Source organism: Scyliorhinus canicula, chromosome 12 (assembly GCF_902713615.1).
Source record: "Scyliorhinus canicula chromosome 12, sScyCan1.1, whole genome shotgun sequence".
Taxonomy (NCBI): Eukaryota; Metazoa; Chordata; class Chondrichthyes; order Carcharhiniformes; family Scyliorhinidae; genus Scyliorhinus; species Scyliorhinus canicula.
Window position 1 is genome coordinate 151,022,864 of NC_052157.1, and position 26,911 is coordinate 151,049,774.

Here is a 26,911-nt window from a genome sequence, read left to right on the forward strand (position 1 = left end):
ATGGAAGGATCTTGGGGAAAATTGATGTACAGAGAGATCTGGGAGTTCAGGTCCATTGTACCCTGAAGGTGGCAACGCAGGTTGATAGAGTGGTCAAGAAGGCATACAGCATGCTTGCCTTCATCGGACGGGGTATTGAGTACAAGAGTTGGCAGGTCATGTTACAGTTGTATAGGACTTTGGTTCGGCCACATTTGGAATACTGCGTGCAGTTCTGGTCGCCACATTACCAGAAGGATGTGGATGCTTTGGAGAGGGTGCAGAGGAGGTTCACCAGGATGTTGCCTGGTATGGATGGTGCTAGCTATGAAGAAAGGTTGAGTAGATTAGGATTGTTTTCGTTGGAAAGATGGAGGATGAGGGGGGGACCTGATTGAGGTCTACAAAATTGAGCGGTATGGACAGGGTGGATAGCAACAAGCTTTTCCCAAGAGTGGGGGTGTCAGTTACAAGGGGTCACGATTTCAAGGTGAGAGGGGGAAAGTTTAAGGGAGATGTGCGTGGAAAGTTTTTTACGCAGAGGGTGATGGATGCCTGGAACGCTTTACCAGCGGAGGTGGTAGAGGCGGGCACGATAGCATCATTTAAGAGGCATCTAGACAGGTATATGAATGGGCGGGAACAGAGGGAAGAAGACCTTGGAAAATAGGAGACAGGTTTAGATAAAGGATCTGGATCGGTGCAGGCTGGGAGGGCCGAAGGGCCCGTTCCTGTGCTGTAATTTTCTTTGTTCTTTGTTCTTAATTGGGGGAAAAAAATAATCGAGTACTCTAAATTTATAAAAATGTTTTAAAAATTTTAGTCTTGAAAAACATTCCCCCAAAATACTTCCTAATTGATCAGAACCGCAAGTAAATGCCTTCCAGGCAATACTCCTTTGTAGATTTTTAACTATAAAAAATGAATCATATTACCCTAGGTAAAACTTTAATAAGGTATACCACATGACCTCAAACTTACTTCCACTCTGCTGTGAAAAATCTCCAGAAACAAGACTGCTTTTTTGCAGCCCGACTTTTCTAGCTCGACTAGATGGCTAACTCAAACTGCACCTTCTCCCATCTCAGAGCTGTTTCCCCACATCCAACAGCAAAACTCCCCACAATAACTCTGTTTAAAAAAAAAAGCTTCTTTCCTCCCTTTCATCTCGTGTTTGATTGTTCTCGCACCTCTTTGAAACTCAAATCCTTCAAATGTGAAATCTTTCTTGTTTTTATTTTGTCTCTACTTTTGGATCAATAACATGTAATATGCCCCCTTTTGTTTACTAAAGGAACTGCTGTAAAATGTTTCTTACTACCTCTGACTTGCCATTTGATATTCAAACAAACTTGCAATTTACCTAAAAATGCAAAGCTTAGATCCAACCTATTGACTTGTACCCCAAACCCATCATAATGTCTCATTGCAAGTCACAAACCTAACACTTGTATCCTTTCATGTCTTAAACATCCCAGACAACCTGTCTCTAGTAATCTTTTCTAGCTTAATTAAACAATTTCCGCACACACATATATACACCACAAAGCCTTCTTTATAGAATAACATAAAATATTGCAATAAAATAGCATGCCATCACACAAAATAAAAATTGCATTACTATGGAGTTAGTCATTAAGTCAGCCTTGGTCTCTCGGCGTGCCACTTGCCTCAGAGTTAGAAAGATGTGGATCCCACCCAGAGACGAGTCTCATACATTACAAGAGCACACTTCACATATACAGTTAGCTACAAAACAATTTCATAAGTCTTTGAGGCTCCAGATAAATTAAATTATTTATTTTCCTTCGCTCTGCAATTAGCAAAATAAAAATTACAAACAGTAAAAGTCCAATAAGCTTGTCCATTTTGCATTGACTAACCCTGCTGACATGTAGTATTGCTTATTGGCTGTGCCTGCATCTTGAGCTCATTGATACTCTCTGTTTCAATGTATAACTCCTTCCAAAATTATTTTGACCGTTGAATACATTTCATATTGCCATTCCTTTGCACGTGAAGCTTCCACCTTAATGAACCAGTTGCCTAAATCAGTTGTGTCCTTTATATCAGGAGCATTGAAAGCATAATCAGTTCACCCATGATACATGTTTGCATTGAGACCCTGTTATGGAATCATTTGTCAAAGTGATTAAATGGCTTGTACAACTGGTTACTTCCTCAACTCCTCGTCACTCCCATCCTCCATTTCCATTTAATAATTCTGATGGAACAGTTGAGGCTGCAAATGGGTACTACACACTTTTTAAGCTTCTTACGTGGGAGCATTATTATAGCTATTTACATTCTGCTGCTTTCAGTAATCCATTATATTGTGGAATTTGATTAAGTAAAAATTAGCTTGGTTAGTTCTCAATAACAATCTACTGCACAAATTGTACAGCTGATAGCTTAGTGAGTGCTTAGCTAACTCTGCTTTACATTGCAAATTTCTGGATTTGATGTTCTTATTCCCAATTTTGTTTTAAGTAGGGTAGAATAATGCTTTTCACCCAAAATAAAACGCAATATGATATTGCATTAAATTACTCCAATAAAATATGGTAGAAGCTGTCATTGAGCTAGCTAGCTTTCGGCATAGTGCTTGTACAACGATGGTTGTGGATGTCCAGGTACACGGGATGAGGATTGAGACAAGTGGGTTGTTGGTTAAATAAAATACATAACTCAAAGCAAATCTATTATGGTTTTTCACTGGGTGACCTGAGTAGTTGTGTTTCAACCTTGCCAAATAATTACAAACCGGAGCATAGAAATTTGTTTATATGAGGATTCCATTTTTAAAAATAAATTTAGAGTACCCAATTATTTTTTCCATTTAAGGGTAATTTAGCGTGGCCAATCCACCTACCCTGCACATCTTTTGGGTTGTGGGGGTGAAACCCACGCAGACACGGGGAGAATGTGCAAACTCCTCATGGACAGTGACCCAGAGCCGGGATTCGAACCCGGGTCCTCAGCGCTGTAGGCAGCAATGCTAACCACTGTGCCACCGTGCTGCCCTAGGATTCCATTTATTAGAATGTTGTTCTAATGAGCGCCTTGTGGCAATATCTGCAACTGCACAAAAATGACGACGGGCTGGGAATCCACACCCGATGAGACTTTTCTGTCAGCTAGGCTTCATCTTTTCTTTTTATATTAATGGCTTGGCTGCCCCCTCATCTTTCAATGCCACGGCCTCTTCCTTTTCGTGCAGAGGTTTGACTTCCTCCAGTGAGACATTGGTTTCCACTGGTTCGCCTGGTAGTTGGCTGGGACCATTGGACCATAGGCCGGCTCCTTTAGCAAAGTTAGAGTTGTTTCTTGTCCACCGCGCTTTCAGTCTTCCTTTGAGAATCGACACCTGATAGGCCAAGGCAATTGTTGATACCAGTAATACCGTACATAGGATTATTAATATACCTATTATGATTAAGTAAATCAAAATTTCTCTGTCTTTTGCTCCTTGAATTAAATGAGTGCGCTCATTGTCTGCTCTTAGAATGGGATCAGTGGTGTTTTTGGAGGTCTTTGGAAGGGGATCACGACCCTTGGTAACATATTCTTTCTTGGTGGTTCTAGAAGGATTGGGACTCTTAGTACTGTAATCCTCCTCAGTGGTTGGAGCAGGTTCGGGACCCTTGGTAATGTATTCTTCCTCGATGATTGGAGCAGGATCAGGACTCTTAGTACTGTAATCCTCCTCAGTTGTTGAAGCAGGATTGGGACCCTTGGTAATGTATTCTTCCTTGATGATTGGAGCAGGATCAGGACTCTTAGTACTGTAGTCCTCCTCAGTTGTTGAAGCAGGATTGGGACCCTTGGTAATGTATTCTTCCTTGATGATTGGAGCATGTTCGGGACCCTCAGTCATGAATTCTTCCTCGTCGTCATAATATGACATACTGGCCTTGACTTGAGCAGACAACAGGGCCAAGATTACAGCTTCCACCAAGAAAAGTTTTGTTTTGTATTGATTCATTGTTCCAGGGTCTTCACCTGTTAGTGGATCATATAAAAAGAGGTTATGATTCGTATGTGTGTACATTTCATTCCAAAATATTAGAACAGAGCAGTGAATAAATCATTGAATCCTTGAACCGGTCAGCCTTGGATTTTCTTCCTCCAATTACGCTCTATCTGCACTAACTATGCAACTTGTGCTGGAATCAGCAAAATAAAGGTGTCTTTTTTAAAAACAAATTTTAAGATTTTCTGCTACAATCCTATTCCTATAGTTCTAAATTTATGGTTTGATGTAGCGGTTGAGTAAATTGAACAGACTTTTGTACTTTGGCTTTTTGAACAGATTGACTCCATCCAGTAATTGGGTGTAAAAGGTTGCATTGCTGAGAGCCTGAAGGGACCCTTTTTTTCTCTTTGTCTACTCTGTTTTCTTTCCAGATCGTCGGTCATGACTAGGGTACAAGTGCATTGTCCAAGTGGCTCGAGTGCAAATCTGCAGATTCTGAGCAATGATTCACGAGGTACCAATGGAAGTCTGGGTAGGTTTTTACCCATCTCACCAGACTCTGAGGCAAAATTAGTTCCCTCACCAAGATCAGGTACTCCCCAGTCATCAGAACTCTGTGACTTTCCTGGTTGAGCTGGCTCAGCCATGCTCTGAGTGAACTCCGTCATTGCAAAACCTAAGGGGTAACATTCTACTACATATGTGATGGAAAAGTTTTGGTTCTCTTACATAAGCACAGGCTAATGTACAGATTTGTTGAAACTCAGTTGTCTCTTAACATGGTGCTGAGCTCTGTTTAATATTCCTAGAGGGATGGTGTGCGACTTGGGAGGGGAACTTGCAGGTGGTGGTGTTCCCATGTCTCTATTGCCCTTGTCCTTTTAGCTGATTGAGGTCATGGGTTTAGAAGGTGCTATTGAAGGACCCTTGGTGTGTTGCTGCAGTGCATCTTGTATAGATGGTACACACTGTAGTGGAGGTGATGAATGTTTAAGGTGGTGGAATCTGGAATTCCCTCCCTAACAGCATATGGGTCTACCTAAACCACATAGGCTGCAGTGGTTCAAGAAGTTGACACCATCACCTCTCAAGGGGAATTAGGGATGGCCAACAAATACTAGCCTTGCAAGCAATGCTCACATCCCGTGAAAGAATAAAGAAAAGAAAATATCCTGCTTTGTGCAGTTCCAGTCTATTGGTGTCCTCAGCCTGTCAGAACCATTTGGATCTTTCCTGAATTTTTAGCCCCTCCTTTTCTTCAGACAACTCCTGCTGAGATATCTTTCACAGGCATCATTGGTGAGGGCATTGCCCAAATGAACATTCTTGTGTAACGATAGATAGTGTTGGCACGTTATTTGATCATGCCCGCAGGGGTCAATGGGTAGTGACATATCCTGAAGGCTGTAAATAACTTTACCAATCTTGGAAGCACAATCTCCAGAAATGTCTGCATTTATTTTATTCATTCATGGGCTGTGGGTGTCGCTGGCTGGACCGACATTTGTTCCCTTGAAAGGATAGTTAAGAGTCAACCACATCGCTGCGGGTCTGGAGTCACATGTAGGCCCGACCAAGTAAGGACATCAGTGAACCAGATGGGCTTTTACAACAATAGTTTCATAGTCACCATTGAACTTTTAATTCGAGATTTGTTTTTATCGAATTGAAATTTCACTGTCTGCAGTGGCAGGATTTTAACCTGGGACCGTAGACCATTACTCTGGGTCTCTGGATTACTAGTCCAGGGACAATACCACTGCTTCCACTGCATTGAGAGCAAGGCGATGAAATAACTTGCCAGATCAAATTTGGTATTTGCTTTGATTCCACAAAAGGGTGGGAAAGAAGTATCATACTTGCAGCTGAACTTGCTGTGTACAAGATTGTGGTAATATCTACTCTCTTGTATACCTCTGAGACATGGGCTGCCCAGTCCAGAGTAGTAGTTGGATAGGTTCCTGCGGGAACCTATCTGGGAAAGTCATGGGGATCAAATGTCAGGAGAAAGTTCTCAACTAATACTTCGCAGAACAGAAATGGCGGGAGTTGAATGACTCATTGGAGCTGGGCTCAGACGGAACGGATGTGTCATATATATGACGGATAAAATCTTGAAAGTGGTCATGCATCAACAACTTAAACTTGGACGCTTGGCTGTGAGGTAGGGTGAGATTAGGACATATTGATGGAAAACCTCAGGAAATGTGGCATGTCTACCACAGATTAGGAAAAAAGTGCACCTGGAAAGCAATTTCATAAAATGCTGTAATTTACTTTAAATAGCAAATAATACAGGCAGCTAAGAACACCAGGCAAGCTAGAAAAACTGGGCAGTCCAAACTAAATTCAAAAAAAAAAATTGGGGGAAAAAAAATAATTCTTGGCTGAATTCTGGAAAGCCATGCATGTCTGCAGTCGGGTTCCACAGCCTTGTTAGAATGCACAACAGCTGACTATGCACGCAAGATCTGAGTCATAGAATCTCAACAGTGCAGAAGGAGGCCATTAGGCCCATCAAGTCCACACTGACCCCTGAAAGAGCACCCTGCCCAGGTCTCCCCCGCCCCCGCGGTATCCCTGTAACCCCACCTAACCTGCACAATCCTGGGTACTAAAGTGCAATCTTATCGTGGCCAATCCACCTAAACCGCGCATCTTTGGACAGTGGGAGGAAACCGGAGCACCCGGAGAAAACCCACGCAGAGACGGGGCGAATGTGCAAACTCCACACAGATGGTCACCCAAGGCCGGAATTGAACCTGGGTCCCTGGCGCTGTGAGGCAGCAGTGCTAACCACTGGCATAATGCACAGCAAAACAAGTGCAATTGAAGAACAGAGTGCATACATGAGAGTTTTGAATTGGTTCTATTACAAGGAAAGGAGCTAGTTATCTGCTAAGTGGTTATGGTCTGTTCCAGTCCTAAGGTGTAAAATAGTGTGCAAACTGGTGACAACGTTGATAAAATACATAAAAGGCAACATAAATAAGTGAATAATATAATGAAGTAATTCATCAAAACACAAGAAAACTAGCAGCACGGTGGTGCTGAATTCTTGGCTCCCTACGTCTGCGTGGGTTTCCTCTGGGTGCTGTAGTTCCCTCCCAAGTCCAAAGATGTACGGGTCAGGTGGATTGGCCATGCTAAATTGCCTATTAGTGTTTAATGGTAAGGTGGGGTTACAGAGATAGGGCAGGGGAGTGAGCCTAGGTAGGGTGCTCTTTCAGAAGGTCGGTGTAGGATCATTGGGTGTAATGGCCTTCCTCTGCACTGTAGGGAGGGATTCTATTCTATTAAACAACTCACTGGAAGAGGAGGCTCCACAATTATCCCTATCCGTAATAATGGAGGAGCCCAGCACATCTGTGCAAAAGACGAGGCTGAAGCATTCGCAGTAATCCTCAGCCAGAAGTGCAGAGTGGATGGTCCATCTCGGTCTCCTCCAGAGGTCCCCAGCATCACAGATACCAGTCTTCAGCCAATTTTATTCACCACACATGATATCAAGAAACGGCTGAAGGCACTGGATACTTCAAAGGCTATGGGCCCTGACAATATTCCGGCAATAGTACTGAAGACTTATGCTCCAGAACTTGCTGCACCCCTAGCCAAGCTGTTCCAGTACAGCTACAACACTGGCATCTACATGGCAATGTGGAAAATTGCCCAGGTATGTCCTGTACTCAAAAGCAGGACAAATCCAACCCTGGTGATTACTGTCCCGTCAGTCTATTCTCAATCATCAGTAAAGTGATGGAAGGGGTCATCAACATTGCTATCAAGCAGCACTTAGCAATAACCTGCTCACTGACACTCAGTTTGGGTTCCGCCAGGGTCACTCAGCTCATGATGTCATTACAACCATGGTTCAAACATGGACAAAAGAGCTGAATTGCAGAGGTGACATGAGAGTGACTGACATTGACAACATGGCAGCATTTGATTGAGTATGGCATCAAGAAGCCCAAGCAAAGCTGGAGTCAACGGGAATCCGGAGGAAAACTCTCCACTGGTTGGAGTCATATTTGTGGTTGTTGGAGGTCATTCATCTCAGCCTGGGACATCACTGCAGGAGTTCCTCAGGGTAGTGTCCTAGGCCCAACCATCGGGCAGCACGGTAGCATTGTGGATAACACAACTGCTTCACAGCTCCAGGGTCCCAGGTTCGATTCCGGCTTGGGTCACTGTCTGTGCGGAGTCTGCACATCCTCCCCGTGTGTGCGTGGGTTTCCTCCGGGTGCTCCGGTTTCCTCCCACAGTCCAAAGATGTGCAGGTTAGGTGGATTGGCCATGATAAATTGCCCTTAGTGTCCAAAATTGCCCTTGGTGTTGGGTGGGGTTACTGGGTTATAGGGATAGGATGGAGGTGACCTTGGGTAGGCTGCTCTTTCCAAGAGGCGGTGCAGACTCGATGGGCCGAGTGGCCTCTTTCTGCACAGTAAATTCTATGATCTTCAGCTGCTTCATCAATGACCTTCCTTCCAACATAAGGCCAGGTATGGGGAAGTTCACTGATGATTTCACAATATTCAGGACCATTCGTGACACTGAAGCAGTCCACGTGCAAAGGCAGCAAGGCTGAAATAATATCCAGGCTTGGGCTGACAAGTGGCAAGTAACTTCTGCGCCACATAAGTGCCAGGCAATGACCTTCTCGAATAAGAGAGAATCAAACGAAAGGGAAAATGCTGGAAAATCTCAGCAAGTCTGGCAGCATCTGGAGGGAGAGAAAAGAGCTAACGTTTCGAGTCCGGTGACTCTTTGTCAAAGCTGACAGAAAAAGTGGAAAATATTTATACAGTGGAGTGAGAATGAAAGATGAGTCAGAACCACAGAAACCCAGGGAAACCGGGTGCTAATTGCCACAGATACCACGGGGAAAGAGTGTTAATGGCAGTCCCCAGAGAGGACAAAAGATGTGAACGGTCAAACAGCAGGGAAACTAACATCAGAGGATGAACTGTAGGTGTGTGGGGAGGGGAAGGGGGAAGCAAAGAGGTGAAAGGTGCAGGAAAGGTGGATAAGATTGTGTGGGGGGGGGGGGGGGGGGGGGGGGGGGGGGGGGGGGAGGGAAATCAGAGAGAATCAAACCATTGCCGCTTGACATTCAATGGCATTACCATCACTGAATTCCCCATTATTGACATCCTGGGGTTACCATTGATCAGAAACTGAACTTGACTAACCATATACTACAGTAGCAGGATAGAGGCCCTGATCTCCATCTATAATGCGCAAGTCAGGAGTGAGTCAACAGATCAAATGTGGGAAGTTGTGGTATATCAGAGTAGAGATGAGGGAACAGGGAAAGGTACTAATATGGGAAAGGATAAACAGACCGTGATAGAGTGTACATCAAAGATAAAGCTTGAGCGTATAAATTTAACGAAAGGGCATGAGTTAGAACATACTTAGTGTGGAATGAGGCCATTCGGCCCATCAAGTCTGCACCGACCCACTTAAACCCTGACTTCCACCCTTAACCCAATAACTCCTAATCTTTTTGGACACAGCGGGAAATTTACCATGGTCAATCCACCTAGCCTGCAAGTCTTTGGACTGTGGGAGGAAACCGGATCACCCAGAGGAAACCCACGCAGACACGAGGAGAAGGGGTAGACTCGGCACAGACAATGACCCAGTGGGGAATCGAACCTGGGACCCTGGCACTGTATATCTGAATGCTTAGGAAAGGTGAGGAAGTTGGGGAAAAGCAGCAGGGTGGTTTCTGTTAACGCGATAGCATTAGCACAATAGAGAGAAATGTCCTAAGTTCAGGAGACCAGGATATAGAAATTGTCCCTTTTGGCAGGAAGAATAAAAAGAGACGTTATCCAAATGATGAGCAATTGCAGATCTCTGAGGTGCAGAGGGATCTCGGTGTCCTCGTACATGAACCTCAAAAGGTTAGTAGGGAGGTGCAGCAAATAATTAGCCAAACTAGTAGAATGTTATCATTTATTGCAAGGAGAATTTAATAATAGTGCAGCGAGGTTCTGCTTAGGTTATAAAGAGCATTAGTGAGGCCGCATCTGGAGTACCATGGTCTCCTTATTTAAGGAAAGATGAAAATGCATGAGAAGCAGTTTAGAAAATGTTTACTAGATTAATACCCAGAATGGGCAAGTTGTCTTGAGGAAAGGCTGGACTGGCTAGGCTTGTATCCACATGAATTTAGAAGAATAAGGGGCAACTCGATTGAGGGGTCTTGACAGGGTGGATTCTCTTGTGGGGAAAATCTAGAACTAGGGCCACTGTTTTAAAAATAAGGAGTCACCCATTTAAGACGGATTAGGAGAAATGTTTTCTGAGGCTTGTGAGATTTTAGAATTCTGTTCCTCAAAAATGGTTGAGGCAGCGTCTCGAATGTCTTTAATGCAGAAGTAGATTCTTGATGAACAAAATTATCATGGATAGGCTGGCACGTGAAATTGTGAGGTTAAAATTGGATCAGCCATGATCTTACTGAATGGCAAAACAGGCTTAAGAGTCTGAGTGTCCTCCTAATTCATATGATTGTATGTAAGATACAGCTATCATTGAAATTACAAGGAAACTGACCAAGTCTAGAAAGGGTTTGCCGCATTATGAACCCAAAGATTGAAGGAGCACAACACAAAACTACCCAGAATTCACCTACCAGTGGAAATTTCATATTGGTGCAATAGTGGTGCGGGATGATGTCGGAGCAACATTGTCTGGCTATGCTATGTTGGATTACCCAAATGAAGGAGGTATTCCTTTCCCCACTACCAGCAAGCTTCACCCCAAAGAAGGCATTGTTTGGTTAGAAAGTAGTGATTTGTAAATAAAATGTACAAATCGCTACAATAAAGCGTTGCGTTATGCAAAGCAGAACATGTATGCAAAATTAGAGGAAAATGGAAAATTAAGTCATAGTTGCAGTTTGTCAAATGGTTGCCTTGTTTAGCTCATACCTGAACTTGATTGCACACAATAAACGTGAAGAATTTTAAAACTTGAGGTTAACAGTGCTATGCAGCCTTGTGGGTATTCTAGCACTTTACATCACAGCTGCTGTACCGACTCAAACACTATCTTCGTTTCCCAGATCACGATGCACATTCAAGAGCTGACAAGTAGATGCACGTCAATGATGATATAGTTAAACAATGTCTATGCTTCTCCCCCTGAGTTCCTTATCTGAAGAAATGCAAGGGTGACCTCAGCAAATCTTTTCAGGAGTCACTTCGGTGTTGGTGTTCATGATGAGCATCATTGGAGTGTTTGAGGGTGTGCAAGTAGACAACGCACACTTGTGGTCAGGAAAGTTGTTTTGGGGTAGACGAGCTCAAAAAGGGAGGATTTTTTAAAAATCCCTTAGGAATGAGAACAGGGATACTGTTCCCAAAACACAGCCAAGCTATTATTTTCCCTATTTTTGCCTTTCCAATTTTCCCTTTCTGAAACTACAGGTTCTGCGATTAGCTATTAAGGCAGCAAGTTAGCTTTCAGGGTAAGCTGCCTCCTCCACAAACCTTCCCCAGTTCTCAAAAAAAAATTTGGGGGGGGGGGGGGGGGGGAGGAATGTTTAAAAGCTGCCCAAAACCTTTGAAGTGTACAAATTCTTGGGGGAGAGTAAGGTTAAGCAATATTCAAACTGTCAAAAGGCCTTCAAGCACTGAGATATTAATGTTTGCAGTTCATTTAAAAATACTCTTGAATTCTCTGCTAAATCAAAGGTTTGGTTGTGAGAACAGCAGTGATGGTTAACACATTCAAAAGTAACAGCTATATCCTACCTCCAAGCAGCTCCTGGTCCACTCGACTTTCCTCTAATCAGTGTGGGTAAAGTGCAATCCACAGCCCAATGGTTTTGCCTCGTTGTTTTTCAAGATAAGTATCTTTACTAATGTTGGATCATATCATGACAGATAAACACTTTGCCCAGTCCCATCTGTACGTTGCGCCACAACATATGATACCGATGACGTTGATGAACCACACAGTATTAACACATTTCCTACTCTGCATATGAGGTTTACAGATAGAGCTGAGGCATTTTTTTGAAAACAGCCTAAAAAACAACTTGGGTTTAAAAAGAAACACCCTACACGAGCTAGAGGAAGAGTTTTTGTGTGTTTAGGGAAGAGTGGTAAAGAAAATAAATAATGCTGCAAGTGCGAAAAATGTTAAATGAAAGCAAGATGAGTCGATGGTTTTGAGTCTCGTGCCTTAGCCAGAATGCAAATTGTAGGAAATGACAGCCCTTTAGTCGGGGTGGGAGACCAGTAAAGTTAGATCTAGCCTTTTCATCTTTGCTAATTACTGGATTTAACTAAGGTGAAAAAGGATAATTTATCAACTAAAGCAAATTTATTCTTTCTGGTAAATTTGAAATAGTCTTAGTAACTTCAGATATGTTGCCCACCCCATTGTTACTGCGTGGTTTTAATGTAGTGTTAGAATGGGAATTCCCTGGACAACCTCTAAAACATCTGTCTCCACTGGTTGTGATTTTCTTAAAAATGAACTTTTGTTAAGTTTATTTTAGAATTTTAAAAAATCCATTTATAGGTTGGTCTTAAAAAAAAAAAAATTGTTCTTGGGATGTGTTTGTTTCTGTCGAGGCATGTGTTTAGTGCCATGTCTAATCGCTCTTGAACAGGCAAGTTGCTGCTTTCTCAGCTATTTGAGATTAGCAGTAAAGAGGCAACCATATTGGTGAGGCATTTGGAATCAAAGTTGGCAAGACTTGATAAGGACAGCAGCTTTCCTCCCCTAAAGGATGTGTTTTTCGAACAATTGGGTTGTTTCATGATCAATATTAATGAGGCTAATGTTTCATTCTCGATTTACGAAATTAGTGAAATTAAATTTCCCCAACTGCTGCGGTGGGATTTGAAATCTTGTCTAAGGAGCATTAATCCTCTGGATTACAAGTTCAGTAACATTACACATTCCCACAGCGACCCAAGGTCTGTGGCACTTCACAAATCCAAGGCCATTAAGAATACAAATTGAAGATGAAGAATTAAATAGTCATTTGGCAGTGTGGAACTTGAGTATTGTTGAAGAAAGACACATGTCAAAGTTTTCCGTCTCGCACTCATCAGAACACTTGGCAGGAATACCGATGTAAGGGGAGAACAACAATTTATGTTGTATGAGAACAGAATGCTGATTGGTTATCAAATGGATGCTTGAAGGGCGTTGCTTTGGAGAATCTGAGTCAATCTGCTTGGTTTGAATTTCAGACCATGTTTGGCAGTTACCTGTCGGTCACCATCAACTAGTGCATTCTCAGGGCAGCACGGTGGCCTAGTGGTTAGCATAACCGCCTCACGGCGCTGAGGTCCCAGGTTTGATCCCGGCTCTGGGTCACTGTCCGTGTGGAGTTTGTACATTCTCCCCGTGTCTGCGTGGGTTTCGCCCCCACAACCCAAAAATGTGCAGAGTAGGTGGATTGGCCACTCTAAATTGCCCCTTAATAGAAAAAATAATTGGGTAATCTAAATTTATAAAAAAAAAACTAGTGCATTCTCTATTGCAATGCTTCCACCTACCAAAGCCAATTTGCAAGGCACGGAAGAATGTGCAACCACCACACAGACCGTCACCCAAGGCCAGAATTCAACCCGAGTCCCTGGTGCTGAGAGGCAGCAGTGCTAACCACTGTGTCACCTGCTGCCCCTTGCTCACAGCAGCGGTGCAGGAGAGAGGCAGCGAACAAGATGGTGAGTGGGACACAGTGAAAGTTTAGGACAGACACAGAGGAGGCGGAAAGATAGAATATGACTTGTTCAGAACTGCTATTTCTTTGCCCATGGGTGTGACCAGCTTCACTGACTATTTCCAGAACTTTGTTTTTATTTCAGATCTCCCAGTTTCTATTATATGACTGCTATTTGTACGGGAATGTAAACTTTGTTGCTTCATACCTCACCTTGGCAATTCAAGCAATGTGATGAACAGTAACTCGAGCTTTTCATTTTACCCCTCACAGGTTCAAGACTGGGCAGATCAATGGTGATTTGCTCATTTACCACGTGCTCCTAACTTTGAAGCCATATTATGCCAAGCCATATGAGATTGTTGTGGACCTTACCCATGCAGGACCTAGCAATCGCTTCAAAACAGACTTCCTCTCTAAATGGTTTGTTGTTTTTCCTGGTGCTGCCTACGAGAATGTGGCAGCTGTCTATATTTACAACTGTAACTCATGGGTTAGAGAATACACAAAATATCATGAACGGCTTCTAACCGGACTTAAGGGAAGTAAAAAACTGATCTTCATTGACTCACCTGGGAAACTTGTAGAACACATTGAATCAGACCACCAGAAACTTCCTGCCGCCACTCTAGCTCTAGAAGAGGACCTGAAAGTATTTCACAATGCTCTAAAACTGGCTCACAAGGACACTAAAGTCTCCATCAAGGTGGGAATTCTTTTTTTCAAAAAGTCGAAAATCTGCCTTACCAGTAGGATTTGATCCTAAGTGTCTAAAGTTAGATTGTATTGTACTAAAATCAGTAGAGCTGCAGAAATTCACAACTTTTTTTTATTCTGCCGTGAGATGTGAGCATCGCTGGCAGGGCCAGCACCTGTTGTCCATCCCTAATTGCCTTGAGAAGATGGCGGTGAGCTGCTGCAGTTCACCTGGTGCTGTGAGGAAGGACGTTTCAGGTTTGTGACCCAACAACAGTGATGGGACGGTGACATAGTTCGAAGTCAGGATGGTGTGTGGCTTAAGAGGCAAATTTACAAGGTATTGTTGTTTCCATGCGTCTGTTGCCCTTGGCCTTCTGGATGGTTGGGAAGGTGCTGCTCAATGAGACTTGGTGAGTTTCTGCATTGCATCTTGCAGATGGTACTCACTGCTGCTACTGTGCGCCAGTGGAGGAGTGAGTAATCGATTAAGGTTGTGCATGGGTGCGGATTAAGCAGGCTGTTTTGTGCCGGATAGTGTTGAGTTTATTGAAACTGCACTCATCCAGGCAAGTGGATTTTATCACTGTCCTGATTTTACCTTGTTGATGGTGGATGTGCATTGAAGAGTTGAGGGTTTTAAAATATTTTAACACAGTAATTTTTAAAGTTTTAAAATTAACTTGAGCAAAAATGGTAATGACTGTACCACCCCAATGAACTACATGACAGGACCTTGACAGCCTTGGGAATAAAAATATATATGTTGATAGAGGTAGAACATAGCTCTGTGGATTAAAACAAAACAAAATTAGCACCGTGAGAGTTGAGCTTAGTTGCGTAGAGTAAAATCAGAAAAGGAGTTTGCTGTACATTGGCTTGGATTCAGTTAATAGCACTTTAACCTCTGAATTAGAAATTTGAGTTTTCAAATATGACTCCAAGACCTGAATTAATAATCTAGGTTAACATTGCATGTGCTACCTAGTGGGTGAGATGTTCAACTGAGGTAAACATAAAGTTTCCGTAATGCTATTTGAGTTTGGGTGAGCCTTAACCCACATGACCAAAACCACTTGGCATTGAATTTCTGAATCTAGATTGTTTATGTACAATTTTATCTAATTTTAGCCCCTCTAGTGTCTCAGCTACTGTTCCTCCTTTTTTGTTATGACTTCAGAGGCACCTTCTTCCCTCTATTTTTTAAAAAGAAAAACAGGTGCAAAGTATTCCTTTAGCACTTCAACCGTGCCCTCTGCCTACATGTGTGGATATCTTTTGTGGTCCTTTATCAACCCTAACCCTTGTTTTGCTACCCATTTGCAATTTAGATCTCTATAGGAAATTTTTGAGTTCCCTTTAATGTTCACTGTCAGTCTCTTCTTATACTCTTTTTCTCTCTTATTTCCCTTTGCAGTTTCTTTTTATGTTAATCCTTGACCTCGCTATTATCAGCCTGGCTGTCCAGTGTAATACTTTAAATTAAATACCATCTAACGTTGACAGTCTTGTCGGAATCTTGGTTCTAATTAACTGAATTTCGCAATAAAGATCTTTTCCTCCTCTTAATATTTCTGTTTATAATGATGGAATACTCTTTGGTAGCTAGCTGACTTCAGAGCTTTGTTGTAACTCTGCTGGAAAATGATACTGTCGAAATTAAATATTTTGGTGATGATGCACATGACATTGTTTGTTCTCCTGTGAATTTTATCGACACCTTTTATTCTTTAAATTAGGTGGGATCCACAGCAGTTCAGGTGACCTCGGCAGAGCGAACACGGGTCCTTGGCCAGTCTGTGTTTCTGAATGACATTTACTATGCTTCAGAAATTGAGGAAATCTGCCTGGTGGATGAGAGCCAGTTCACTTTAACTATTGCCAATCAAGGCACACCATTGACATTCATGCATCAAGAATGTGAGGCAATAGTGCAATCTATTATCCATATAAGGACACGTTGGGAATTGTCACAACCGGACTCTATTCCACAGCACACCAAAATACGACCAAAGGATGTTCCAGGAACACTGCTGAACATAGCACTTCTGAACCTTGGAAGCTCAGATCCAAGCTTACGGTGCGTTTTATCTCCTTTTTCTATTCTATTATTAATAGCTTGCTTGAAAATTCTAGGGCAGCATGGCGGCACAGTGGTTCGTGCTGCTGCCTCACGGCGCCGAGGACCCGGGTTCGATCCCAGCCCTGGGTCACATTCTCTCCGTGTCTGCGTGGGTTTCACCCCCACAACCCAGATATGTGCAGGTTAGTTGGATTGGCCACGGTAAATTTCCCCTTAATTGGGGGAAAAAAATAATTGGGCACTCTAAATTTATTTAAAAAAGAAAATGCAAACACACGGCATCTTGAATTTGATGTGTTAAATTTGAACATTATTCCACTCTGAAATATCTAGCTTTCATTGACTGAGCAGCATACAGGAGTAGCTGCACTGACTTAGCTGCATGAAACTGTAATGAAGCTCCAGCCTGGTCAGGTTGCAGAAAAACACTTTCTAAAATAAAGTATCTGCTTTCTGACTGGGAATGGAAAGATTTGAATGGAGATTCTCTGTAACGTTTCACTCCGGTTCCTGAGTCCTGTGATTGACGTCAGGAGACCAAACAGCAGAATTGAGTGCCGTAAGAAACCTGCCTATTCTTTATCATTTTGTTCCAGCAAACTGGTAACTTCAGAACCAGCCATACTGCGGGTGCATTCTCCACCCTCATGTGTGTGGATAAGCACATTGATTTTTCTCTGCCCTGCCACTGGAAAATCTAGCCATCGGGGCCTGCACCTTTCACCAGCCCATTTTGAGGGTTGCCAACCCTCCCGGAATGGCTGGGAATCTCATGAAATCGACATCCATCTTCTGGTGGCTATTGAAAACAATTGAGATTTGACATTTTTATTTTTGCCGAATAAATTAATGTGCACAGTAATTCATACACCGAATAATTTATACACCGAAGCTCGTTCATTGTAGAATGGTGATCCGATGATGTAAGGGCCAACGTAAAGACTTAAATCGGTATTGACATTGGTCGTGCATGCACATTGCACAGAAGCGTTGCCTGTGTTTTTCCTGCCAAGTAGATGAAAGCTTGCATGTATAGTTGGAGAGAAGAATATTAATCAATTTGCTTCACAGTCAGAGGGAACTTCTCCTAGCTGCCTTGCACCTGTTCTGATGCAAACTGTGATTCCCCCCATCCCATCCCAGAATCCCTCGGCAAGCATGGTGAAAGAGCTGCAGAAGTGACTCCCAAGTACTGGAATGGCGCATGTCATAGCTCTGGCTGCTGGTTAGCTCGGTTGGAGGCTCGGAGAGCTGTTCAGCAGTTGTTCCTTTAAGTGAGTGCAGCAGCGGGCGAGGGAATCAACACTTCTGCAGGAAACAGGTGTGAGGTTGCGAGGCCATTGTCCCAGGGATGGAGCACATTCTGGCAACTCGCATGCTGCCCCACACTGGAGTGGGAAGCTGGGAGGGAACCAGCCACAACTCTGCACTGACTGACCGGTTGCTGAGGAACAGCGCCTCCAGTTCCCCCCTTCTTAGTTAACAGCCAAGAGGGAGCGCCACTGTGCTTCCATAGCTGGGAGTCTCTGCTGAGCTGCAGTTGATCTCAGGGAGGTGAAGAAAGCAGGACTCAACCCTCTGGCACCCTGCTCAGAAAGTGGCACTGAATCGCCAGGCAGTTAAACTAAATAAGGCAAAATCCCATGCCCTGATGATCTGCTAAATTCATGATATTTTCAAAATTCGCACTTTTAAATAATTGTAATGTCATTGAGAAATACTTCAGTGAATCTCAAGCAACTGTATGGAGCAGTTAAGTTTCTTGTCTTTCTGTTCAGTGATTCAATTTTCGTTCTAGGAAAGTGGGTCTCCATCGTGAAACAGGCTCACTTACCTAAAGTCAGTCTTTTTCCAACGTCACTTCTGCCAGCACCTCCTGGAATATGACCAGCGAGAGTTGGCAACTCTATCCTCCTTTCAACAACCAAACTGAAGAATTCCAACGAGAAAAGTTACGAATTTTAACCCATTTGGCTAATGTAGCTGGTTTAGCACAGTGGGCTAAACAGCTGGCTTGTAATGCAGAGCAAGGCCAGCAGCGCGGGTTCAATTCCTGTACCAGCCTCCCCAAACAGGCGCCGGAATGTGGCGACTTAGGGGCTTTTCACAGTAACTTCATTGAAGCCTACTTGTGACAATAAGCGATTATTATTATTATATTATTATTATTTCAGCTGAAGATGTTTGCACATTTGCATGTATTTTTATTTTATTTTTTGTTTTTAAATTTAGAATATCCAATTAATTTTTTCCAATTAAGGGGCAATTTAGCGTGGCCAATCCACCTAGCCTGCACATCTTTGGGTTGTGGGGGTGAAACCCACGCAAACACGGGAAGAATGTGCAATCCTCAAACGGACAGTGACCCAGAGTCGGGATGGAACCTGGGACCTCGGCGCCGTGAGGCAGCAGGGCTAACCCACTGCACCACCGTGCTGCCACTGCGTGTATTTTTATTAGCTGCATCAGCAACCGGATGTAAACTGCACGAGCAAATTGGAAAGTGAGCTGTGATGGGTTGACAGAGTCGGAAAATTTTAGAAAGACAATATGGAGACCTCCTTCAGCTGCTGAACTTCAGTTTGCTGATTCCTAAACAAGCTCTTTCACGGCCTCATCATCTAGAGGAGCGATTTTCAAACTTTATTCCCAGGGACCCATTTTTATCAGCCAGCCGTCCTCCGCGGCCCACACCGGCCGTCCTCCACGGTACACGCCGCAGTTAGGCCCAAACCTGGAAGAAAGGAAGAGGAAATAAACTGGAATTGAAAATTGCAGGAGGAAAAAATATTAATTGAGAAAAAACAAAATGAAATAGATTTTATGCACAATAATTTTCCTATACATTTTCACTCATCTGAATCATTTAGCAGACTTTTTTCACACCTGATCTGATACTGCATGATATGACTTCCCACAGCAGGCGAGTAACTTATGCTCACTGCTCAATGTACTCTTGTTTCAAGTGTTAAGCTCATGCCAGGGATCAAGATCTGTGAACTCATGGCGTCAGAAATGTTGAAAAGTTTAACATAGGTTGATTAAATCAAGAGGTACAAATTTGGTTTCATTCAGTATACCCAGTACATTGGCCTCTGAGCAATAATGTAGTTGTTTAAAGAAAGTTCCAAGTGGAAAATCTGACGTTTTACTATTTTGCTGTAATGTGGAGATGCCGGCGTTGGACTGGGGTGGGCAGCAAGAAGTCTTACAAGACCAGGTTAAAGTCCAATAGCTTTGTTTTGAATCAGAGGAAATGCCCTCCCTTGCTGTTAGTTAATAGAGAAATGGATAGTGGTGACAAAGGTTCAACTGCAGTCTCAGAAAGGAATGGTGAGTACTTGTGTATGTGTATTTTCTTTACAACATTATTAACCAATTCGTCACAATATGTAAAATTTTGTGGCCAACCCAAAAATTAATCTCTGCTTCATACATTAATGAAAATAAAGGGAACACCACATCAGAATCACGCACACTCGTTTCACCATTCCCATTACTGTAATCATTGTGCAGCATGTTCGATTTCTTAATTTATTTCTGAGATGTGGGTGTCACTGACTAGGCCAGCATTTATCGCCCAGCCCTAATTGTCCTTGAATGGAATGGAGCTCGGCCATTTCAGAGGGCATTAAGAGTCAACCACATTACTGCAGATCTTGAGTCACATGTAGTAATAATAAGTCAGGTCATGTAAAGGCAGTAGATTTCCCTCCCTAAAGGACATTAATGAGCCAATCGGCAAAGGTTTCATGGTCATTGTTAGACTTTTAATTCCAGATTATTTTTTTTTTACTGAATTCACATTCCACCACCTGCTATCCCTAGAGCATTACCTTGGGTCTCTGGATTTCCAATCCAGTTACAAGACCAGTGCGTCCCCACACTGGGCACATTGCAAAGAGGTACAGTAGTACTTTAATGTGGTAAAGTGAAAATTCCGCCAATGCATACCTTGAAGTCTCCAAGTGCATTATCATAATACAGTGCATGCTGTTTTAGATACTGGTGGATCATATATGTGGTATATTTTAGTCTCCAGGATCCATTTACATTATGACATTAACATCAAAGCAAATAGTTCCTGCTTTGCACAAATGCCCTCGCTGCTGTATCAGTGTGCGTATTGTTTAGTGTAATATAGCTTAACTATTCTGTAAAAAATATGCTATTTTGTTCAAAAATTCTTAAGCTATTCATTTTCATAAGAACCCTGCAAAACCTGGCAAGAAGTTGGAGTAATCAATGGTTAATGCAGCCTTTCAATCGAGACCCAATATAATTCATTTGACCCAGCCTGTGAGGTTGAGACAATCTACCTGAACACATCCACAATTACTAATGATTCCTCATCAGCTCGAACCATTTAATATCGTGGACTATAATGCCGGAAAATGTGAAGTTATGTTGGTAGGAAGAATAGAGGAGCTGAATATTATTTAAATGGTGAAAGGCTGCAGAAAACTGCAGCACAGAGTGGATTTGGGGGTTCTTGAGCATAAATCGCAAAAAGCTAGCATGCAAGTTCAGCAGGTAGGTGGGAAGGCAAATGAAATGTTGCAATTTCAACGGGAATGGAGTATAAAAATAAGGAGGTCCTGCTGAAACTATACAAGGTACTAGTTGTACTACACCAAGAGTATTGTGAACAGTTTTGGGCCCCTTATCTAAGGAAAATATACTGACCTTGGAGGCAGTCCAGAGAAGGTTCAGTAAGTTGATCCCGGATATGGAGGGATTTTCTCATGAGAGAGATTGAGTAGATTGGGCGTGTACTCACTGGGGTTTAAAAGAATTAGAGGTGACCTTATTGAGGCATAAAGCGTTCTTATGGGGACGGTTTGGATATGGTAGATGCTGAGAGGATGTCTCCTCTTGTGGCCGAATCTGGTACCAGAGTGCTCATTTTAAGACAGATGAGAAGGAATTTCTTCTCTGAGGGTAGTGAACCTGTGGAATTCGTTACTGCAGAGAGTTGTCGAGGCTGGGTCGCAGAGTATGTTCACGGCTGAAGTAGCCAGGTTTTTAATCAGCAAGGGAATCGGGGATTATGGGGATAAGTGGGAAAGTGGAGTTGAGGATTATATCAGATCAGCCATGATCTCATTGAATGTTGGAGCAAAATGCCGTCGTGTCAGATATGTCTCGCTGCATCATAATTCAAGCTATTTTATCTTTGTTTCGACAGGTGTTGAAAATATGCAAAGGAAGGTCTTTCGAATTTTAATTTTCCATGATGTTTTGTGGAATTTGTGAAATTATGACTAAATTATATAAGCACAAGATCTTTAAAATATTGCTGTTTTATTCATCTTTATACAACCAGACTAAATGGACACTAACAAATGGTGTGGAATTATAACTTCCATTAGTGCATGCAGATGTGTATTAACAGCAAGGGAGGGTATTTCCACAGTTCGAGAGTAACCTAGGTACTGTGAAGAGAAAAAGTGACTGGCCTTGCGTTACAAAAAGTTGAAAGCAAGTAAGATCGACTCCCATGAGAGGTGTTCAAGGGTATGGCCTGTGGAATAGTTTATTTTTTAAATTGTATGTATTTTTAAAATTTGCAACTATTTTTAAAATATAAATTTAGAGTACCCAATTCTTTTTTTCTTTTCCAATTATGGGGAAATTTAGCGTGGCCAATCCACCTACCGTGCACATCTTTGGGTTGTGGGGGTGAGACCCACGTAGACATGGGGAGAATGTGCAAACTACCCACTTTCAGTGACCCGGGGCCGGGATCGAACCTGGGTCCTCAGTGCCGTGAGGCAAAAGGGCTAACCACTGCACCACCATGCTGCCAAATTTGCAACTTTTCACATTCTAATACATTTTTGGTTCTAATCATTTGTTCTCGACAGGTTTTCCTGTGTAGGTTTCGCCGATACAGTTCACAACTTCCAAGGTAGCTGACAATGCCATGCCATGCCAAGCAACTGATCTTTATACACAGTCAATGTTTCAAATTTAGTGGCCATGTTTTTAGATGAAAGGCAACAAGGCTCCTTGAAAGGCACACAATGTAGAAGCAGAGTGCCTGTGTTAATAAATGTGGGGTGTGGGGAGGCAGGAGATGAAGAAGAGTGCGCACATTGAATTGGACAATGTGGGGAAGCCTCTGAAGCTGGCGGGTGAGGGAGAGGTGAGAGGAAAGTGGATGAGTTCATGATGAAAGAAAGGGGAGATGGTGTCAGTGTGATGAGAGAAAGAAGGTTTGACTGTCAGTGTGGCAAGAAACAAAACCACTTCAGAGTAAGATAAACCGCAGAGTTCTGATACATATGCTTACTAACTCAACAGTTTCTGCTCAACAATTGTGAGAGATTCCAAATATTTTTGAATAATCTAAGAACATATGATATAGGAACAGAAGTAGGCTATTTGGCCCCTTGAGCCTGGTCCACCACTCAATAAAATCATGGCTGATCTGATTGTGTTGGGTTTCATATTCCCCATCGACCCCCGATAACCTTAGATTCCCTTGCATAACAAGAATCTTATCTGCCTCCTCAAAAATATTTAGTGACCCCCCCCCCCCCCCCAAACTTCCCCTGCCTTCGGAGGTTCCAAAGTCGGACAGGCCTCTGAGCGATGAAAGTTCCAAAGTCGGACAGGCCTCTGAGCGATGAAAGTTCTCATCTTTGTCCTCATAGAACATAGAACGATACAGCGCAGTACAGGCCCTTCGGCCCTCGATGTTGCACCGACATGGAAAAAATCTAAAGGCCATCTAACCTACACTATGCCCTTATCATCCATATGCTTATCCAATAAATTTTTAAATGCCCTCAATGTTGGCGTGTTCACTACTGTTGCAGGTAGGGCATTCCACGGCCTCACCACTCTTTGCGTAAAAAACCCACCTCTGACGTCTGTCCTGTATCTATTATCCCTCAATTTAAGGCTATGTCCCCTCGTGCTAGCCACCTCCATCCGCGGGAGAAGGCTCTCGCTGTCCACCCTATCTAACCCTCTGATCATTTTGTATGCCTCTATTAAGTCACCTCTTAACCTCCTTCTTCTCTAACGAAAACAACCTCAAGTCCATCAGCCTTTCCTCATAAGATTTTCCCTCCATACCAGGCAACATCCTGGTAAATCTCCTCTGCACCCGTTCCAAAGCTTCTATGTCCTTCCTATAATGAGGCGACCAGAACTGTACGCAATACTCCAAATGCGGCCGTACTAAAGTTTTGTACAGCTGCAACATGACCTCATGGCTCCGGAACTCAATCCCTCTACCAATAAAGGCCAACACACCATAGGCCTTCTTCACAACCCTATCAACCTGGGTGGCAACTTTCAGGGATCTATGTACATGGACACCGAGATCCCTCTGCTCAGCCACACTACCAAGAATTTTACCATTAGCCAAATATTCCACATTCCTATTATTCTTTCCAAAGTGAATCACCTCACACTTCTCCACATTAAACTCCATTTGCCACCTCTCAGCCCAGCTCTGCAGCTTATCTATGTCCCTCTGTAACCTGCAACATCCTTCCGCACTGTCTACAACTCCACCGACATTAGTGTCGTCTGCAAATTTACTCACCCATCCTTCTGCGCCCTCCTCTAGGTCATTTATAAAAATGACAAACAGCAACGGCCCCAGAACAGATCCTTGTGGTACGCCACTCGTAACTGAACTCCATTCTGAACATTTCCCATCAACTACCACTCTCTGTCTTCTTTCAACTAGCCAATTTCTGATCCACATCTCTAAATCACCTTCAATCCCCAGCCTCCGTATTTTCTGCAATAGCCGACCGTGGGGAACCTTATCAAACGCTTTACTGAAATCCATATACACCACATCAACTGCTCTACCTTCGTCTACCTGTTCAGTCACCTTCTCAAAGAACTCGATAAGGTTTGTGAGGCATGACCTACCCTTCACAAAACCATGCTGACTGTCCCTAATCATATTATTCCTATCTAGATGATTATAAATCGTATCTTTTATAATCCTCTCCAAGACTTTACCCACCAGAGACGTTAGGCTCACCGGCCTATAGTTACCGGGGTTATCTCTACTCCCCTTCTTGAACAAAGGGACCACATTTGCTATCCTCCAGTCCTCTGGCACTATTCCTGTAGCCAATGATGACCTAAAAATAAAAGCCAAAGGCTCAGCAATCTCTTCCCTGGCTTCCCAGAGAATCCTAGGATAAATCCCATCCGGCCCCGGGGACTTATCTATTTTCACCTTGTCCAGAATTGCCAACACTTCTTCCCTACGCACCTCAATGCCATCTATTCTAATAGCCTGGATCTCAGCATTCTCCTCCACAATATTATCTTTTTCTTGAGTGAATGCTGACGCAAAGTATTCATTTAGTATCTCGCTTATCTCCTCAGCCTCCACACACAACTTCCCACCACTGTCCTTGACTGGCCCTACTCTTACCCTAGTCATTCTTTTATTCCTGACATACCTATAGAAAGCTTTTGGGTTTTCCTTGATCCTACCTGCCAAAGACTTCTCATGTCCCCTCCTTGCTCGTCTCAGCTCTCTCTTTAGATCCTTCCTCGCTTCCTTGTAACTATCAAGCGCCCCAACTGAAACTTCACGCCTCATCTTCACATAGGCCTCCTTCTTCCTCTTAACAAGAGATTCCACTTCTTTGGTAAACCACGGTTCCCTCGCTCGACCCCTTCCTCCCTGCCTGACTGGTACGTACTTATCAAGAACATGCAATAGCTGTTCCTTGAACAAGCTCCACATATCCAGTGTGCCCAACCCTTGCAGCCTACTTCTCCAACCAACACATCCTAAGTCATGTCTAATGGCATCATAATTGCCCTTCCCCCAGCTATAACTCTTGCCCTGCGGGGTATACTTATCCCTTTCCATCACTAATGTAAAGGTCACCGAATTGTGGTCACTGTTTCCAAAGTGCTCACCTACCTCCAGATCTAACACCTGGCCTGGTTCATTACCCAAAACCAAATCCAATGTGGCCTCGCCTCTTGTTGGCCTGTCAACATATTGTGTCAGGAAACCCTCCTGCACACATTGTACAAAGAATGACCCATCTAATGTACTCGAACTATATCTTTTCCAGTCAATATTTGGAAAGTTAAAGTCTCCCATAACAACTACCCTGTTACTTTCGCTCTTTTCCAGAATCATCTTCGCCAACCTTTCCTCTACATCCCTAGAACTATTAGGTGGCCTATAGAAAACTCCCAACAGGGTGACCTCTCCTTTCCTGTTTCTAACCTCAGCCCATACTACCTCAGAAGAAGAGTCCCCATCTAGCATCCTTTCCGCCACCGTAATACTGTCCTTGACTAGCAGCGCCACACCTCCCCCTCTTTTGCCCCCTTCTCTGAGCTTACTGAAACACCTAAACCCCGGAACCTGCAACAACCATTCCTGTCCCTGCTCTATCCATGTCTCTGAAATGGCCACAGCATCGAAGTCCCAGGTACCAACCCATGCTGCCAGTTCCCCTACCTTATTTCGTTGTCCTCAAAGGGCATTTACCCCTAATTTTAGAACGGTGCTGCCTAGTTCTGGACTCGTGCATCAAAAGAAACATCCTTTCAATGTCCACCTTGCCAATACCGTGCAGGGTCTTGTTATCCTTCAATTAAATCACCCCTCCTCCTTCTAGGAAAGCTAACAGAATGTTTTTGTTTATTGTGAGGGGATTTGATTACAAAAATAGGGAGGTTATGCTTCAGTGGAACAGGGCATTGCTGAGACCACATCTGGAGTCTTCTGTACTGTATTGGTCTCCTTATTTAAGGGAAAATGTAAATATGTTAGAAGGAGTTCAGAAAGGGTTTACTAGACTAATACCAGGAATTGGCAGGTTGCCTTATGAGGAAAGGTTGAAGAGGTTAGGTTTATATCCACTGGAGTTTAGAAGGGTAAAAGGTGACTTGAAAGAATCGTAGAATTCCTACAGTGGAGAAGGTGGTAATTCGGCCCATTGAGGTTGCATTGACCCTTTGAAAGAGCACCCTTCCTGGGTCCAGTCCCCACCCTATCCCTTGAATCCCATAACCCCACCTAACCTGCACATCTGTGGGAATACGCCAGAGCACCCGGAGGAAATCTACGCAGACACAGAAGAAAGTGCAAATTTACAGTCACCCAAGGTCGGAATTGAACCTGGGTCCCTGGCGCTGTGAGGTAACAGTGCTAACAACTTGATTAAGATCGTGAGGGGTATGGATAGGGTGGATGTGGAGAGGATGTTTCCTTTTGTCAGAGAATCTAGAACTAGGGGACACTATTTAAAAGTAAGGGGTTACTCATTTAAGACTGGGATGAGGATTTTTTTCTCCTGAGGGTGGTGAGTCTCTGGAACTCCCTTCCTCAAAATGCAGTGGAAGGAGAATCTTTGAATGTTTTTAAGGCAGAGTGAGCGATTCTTGATTAACAAGAGGTTGAAAGGTTCTTGGGGATAGGCAGGAACGTGGGGTTGAGGTTACAATGAAATTAGTCAAGATCTACTTG

The 26,911-nt window shown here is 43.2% G+C and overlaps 2 protein-coding genes across 18 annotated transcripts in view; one reads left to right on the top strand and one right to left on the bottom strand.

Annotated features, from left to right (window-relative positions):
- nf1a (neurofibromin 1a) overlaps window positions 1-26,911 on the top strand; it is a 330,336-nt gene that overhangs the window by 216,439 nt on the left and 86,986 nt on the right. For all 17 annotated transcript variants that reach the window (XM_038814507.1, XM_038814511.1, XM_038814513.1 and 14 more), the window contains 2 exons: window positions 13,926-14,358; window positions 16,088-16,428. In XM_038814507.1, coding sequence (XP_038670435.1) covers window positions 13,926-14,358; window positions 16,088-16,428 — 774 coding nt within the window. The remainder of the gene's footprint in view (window positions 1-13,925; window positions 14,359-16,087; window positions 16,429-26,911) is intronic.
- Window positions 1,513-11,906, bottom strand: LOC119975050. Its single transcript, XM_038814528.1, has 2 exons — window positions 11,722-11,906; window positions 1,513-3,981 (listed from the first exon to the last, which is right to left on the bottom strand). Exon 2 carries the CDS (start codon window positions 3,962-3,964, stop codon window positions 3,137-3,139), a length of 828 nt encoding a protein of 275 aa, XP_038670456.1. The 5' UTR covers window positions 3,965-3,981; window positions 11,722-11,906; the 3' UTR covers window positions 1,513-3,136.

Bases quoted from the DNA above. Each gene is read 5' to 3' on its own strand.
- LOC119975050 (XM_038814528.1), bottom strand. From the start codon at position 3,964: ATGAATCAATACAAAACAAAACTTTTCTTGGTGGAAGCTGTAATCTTG.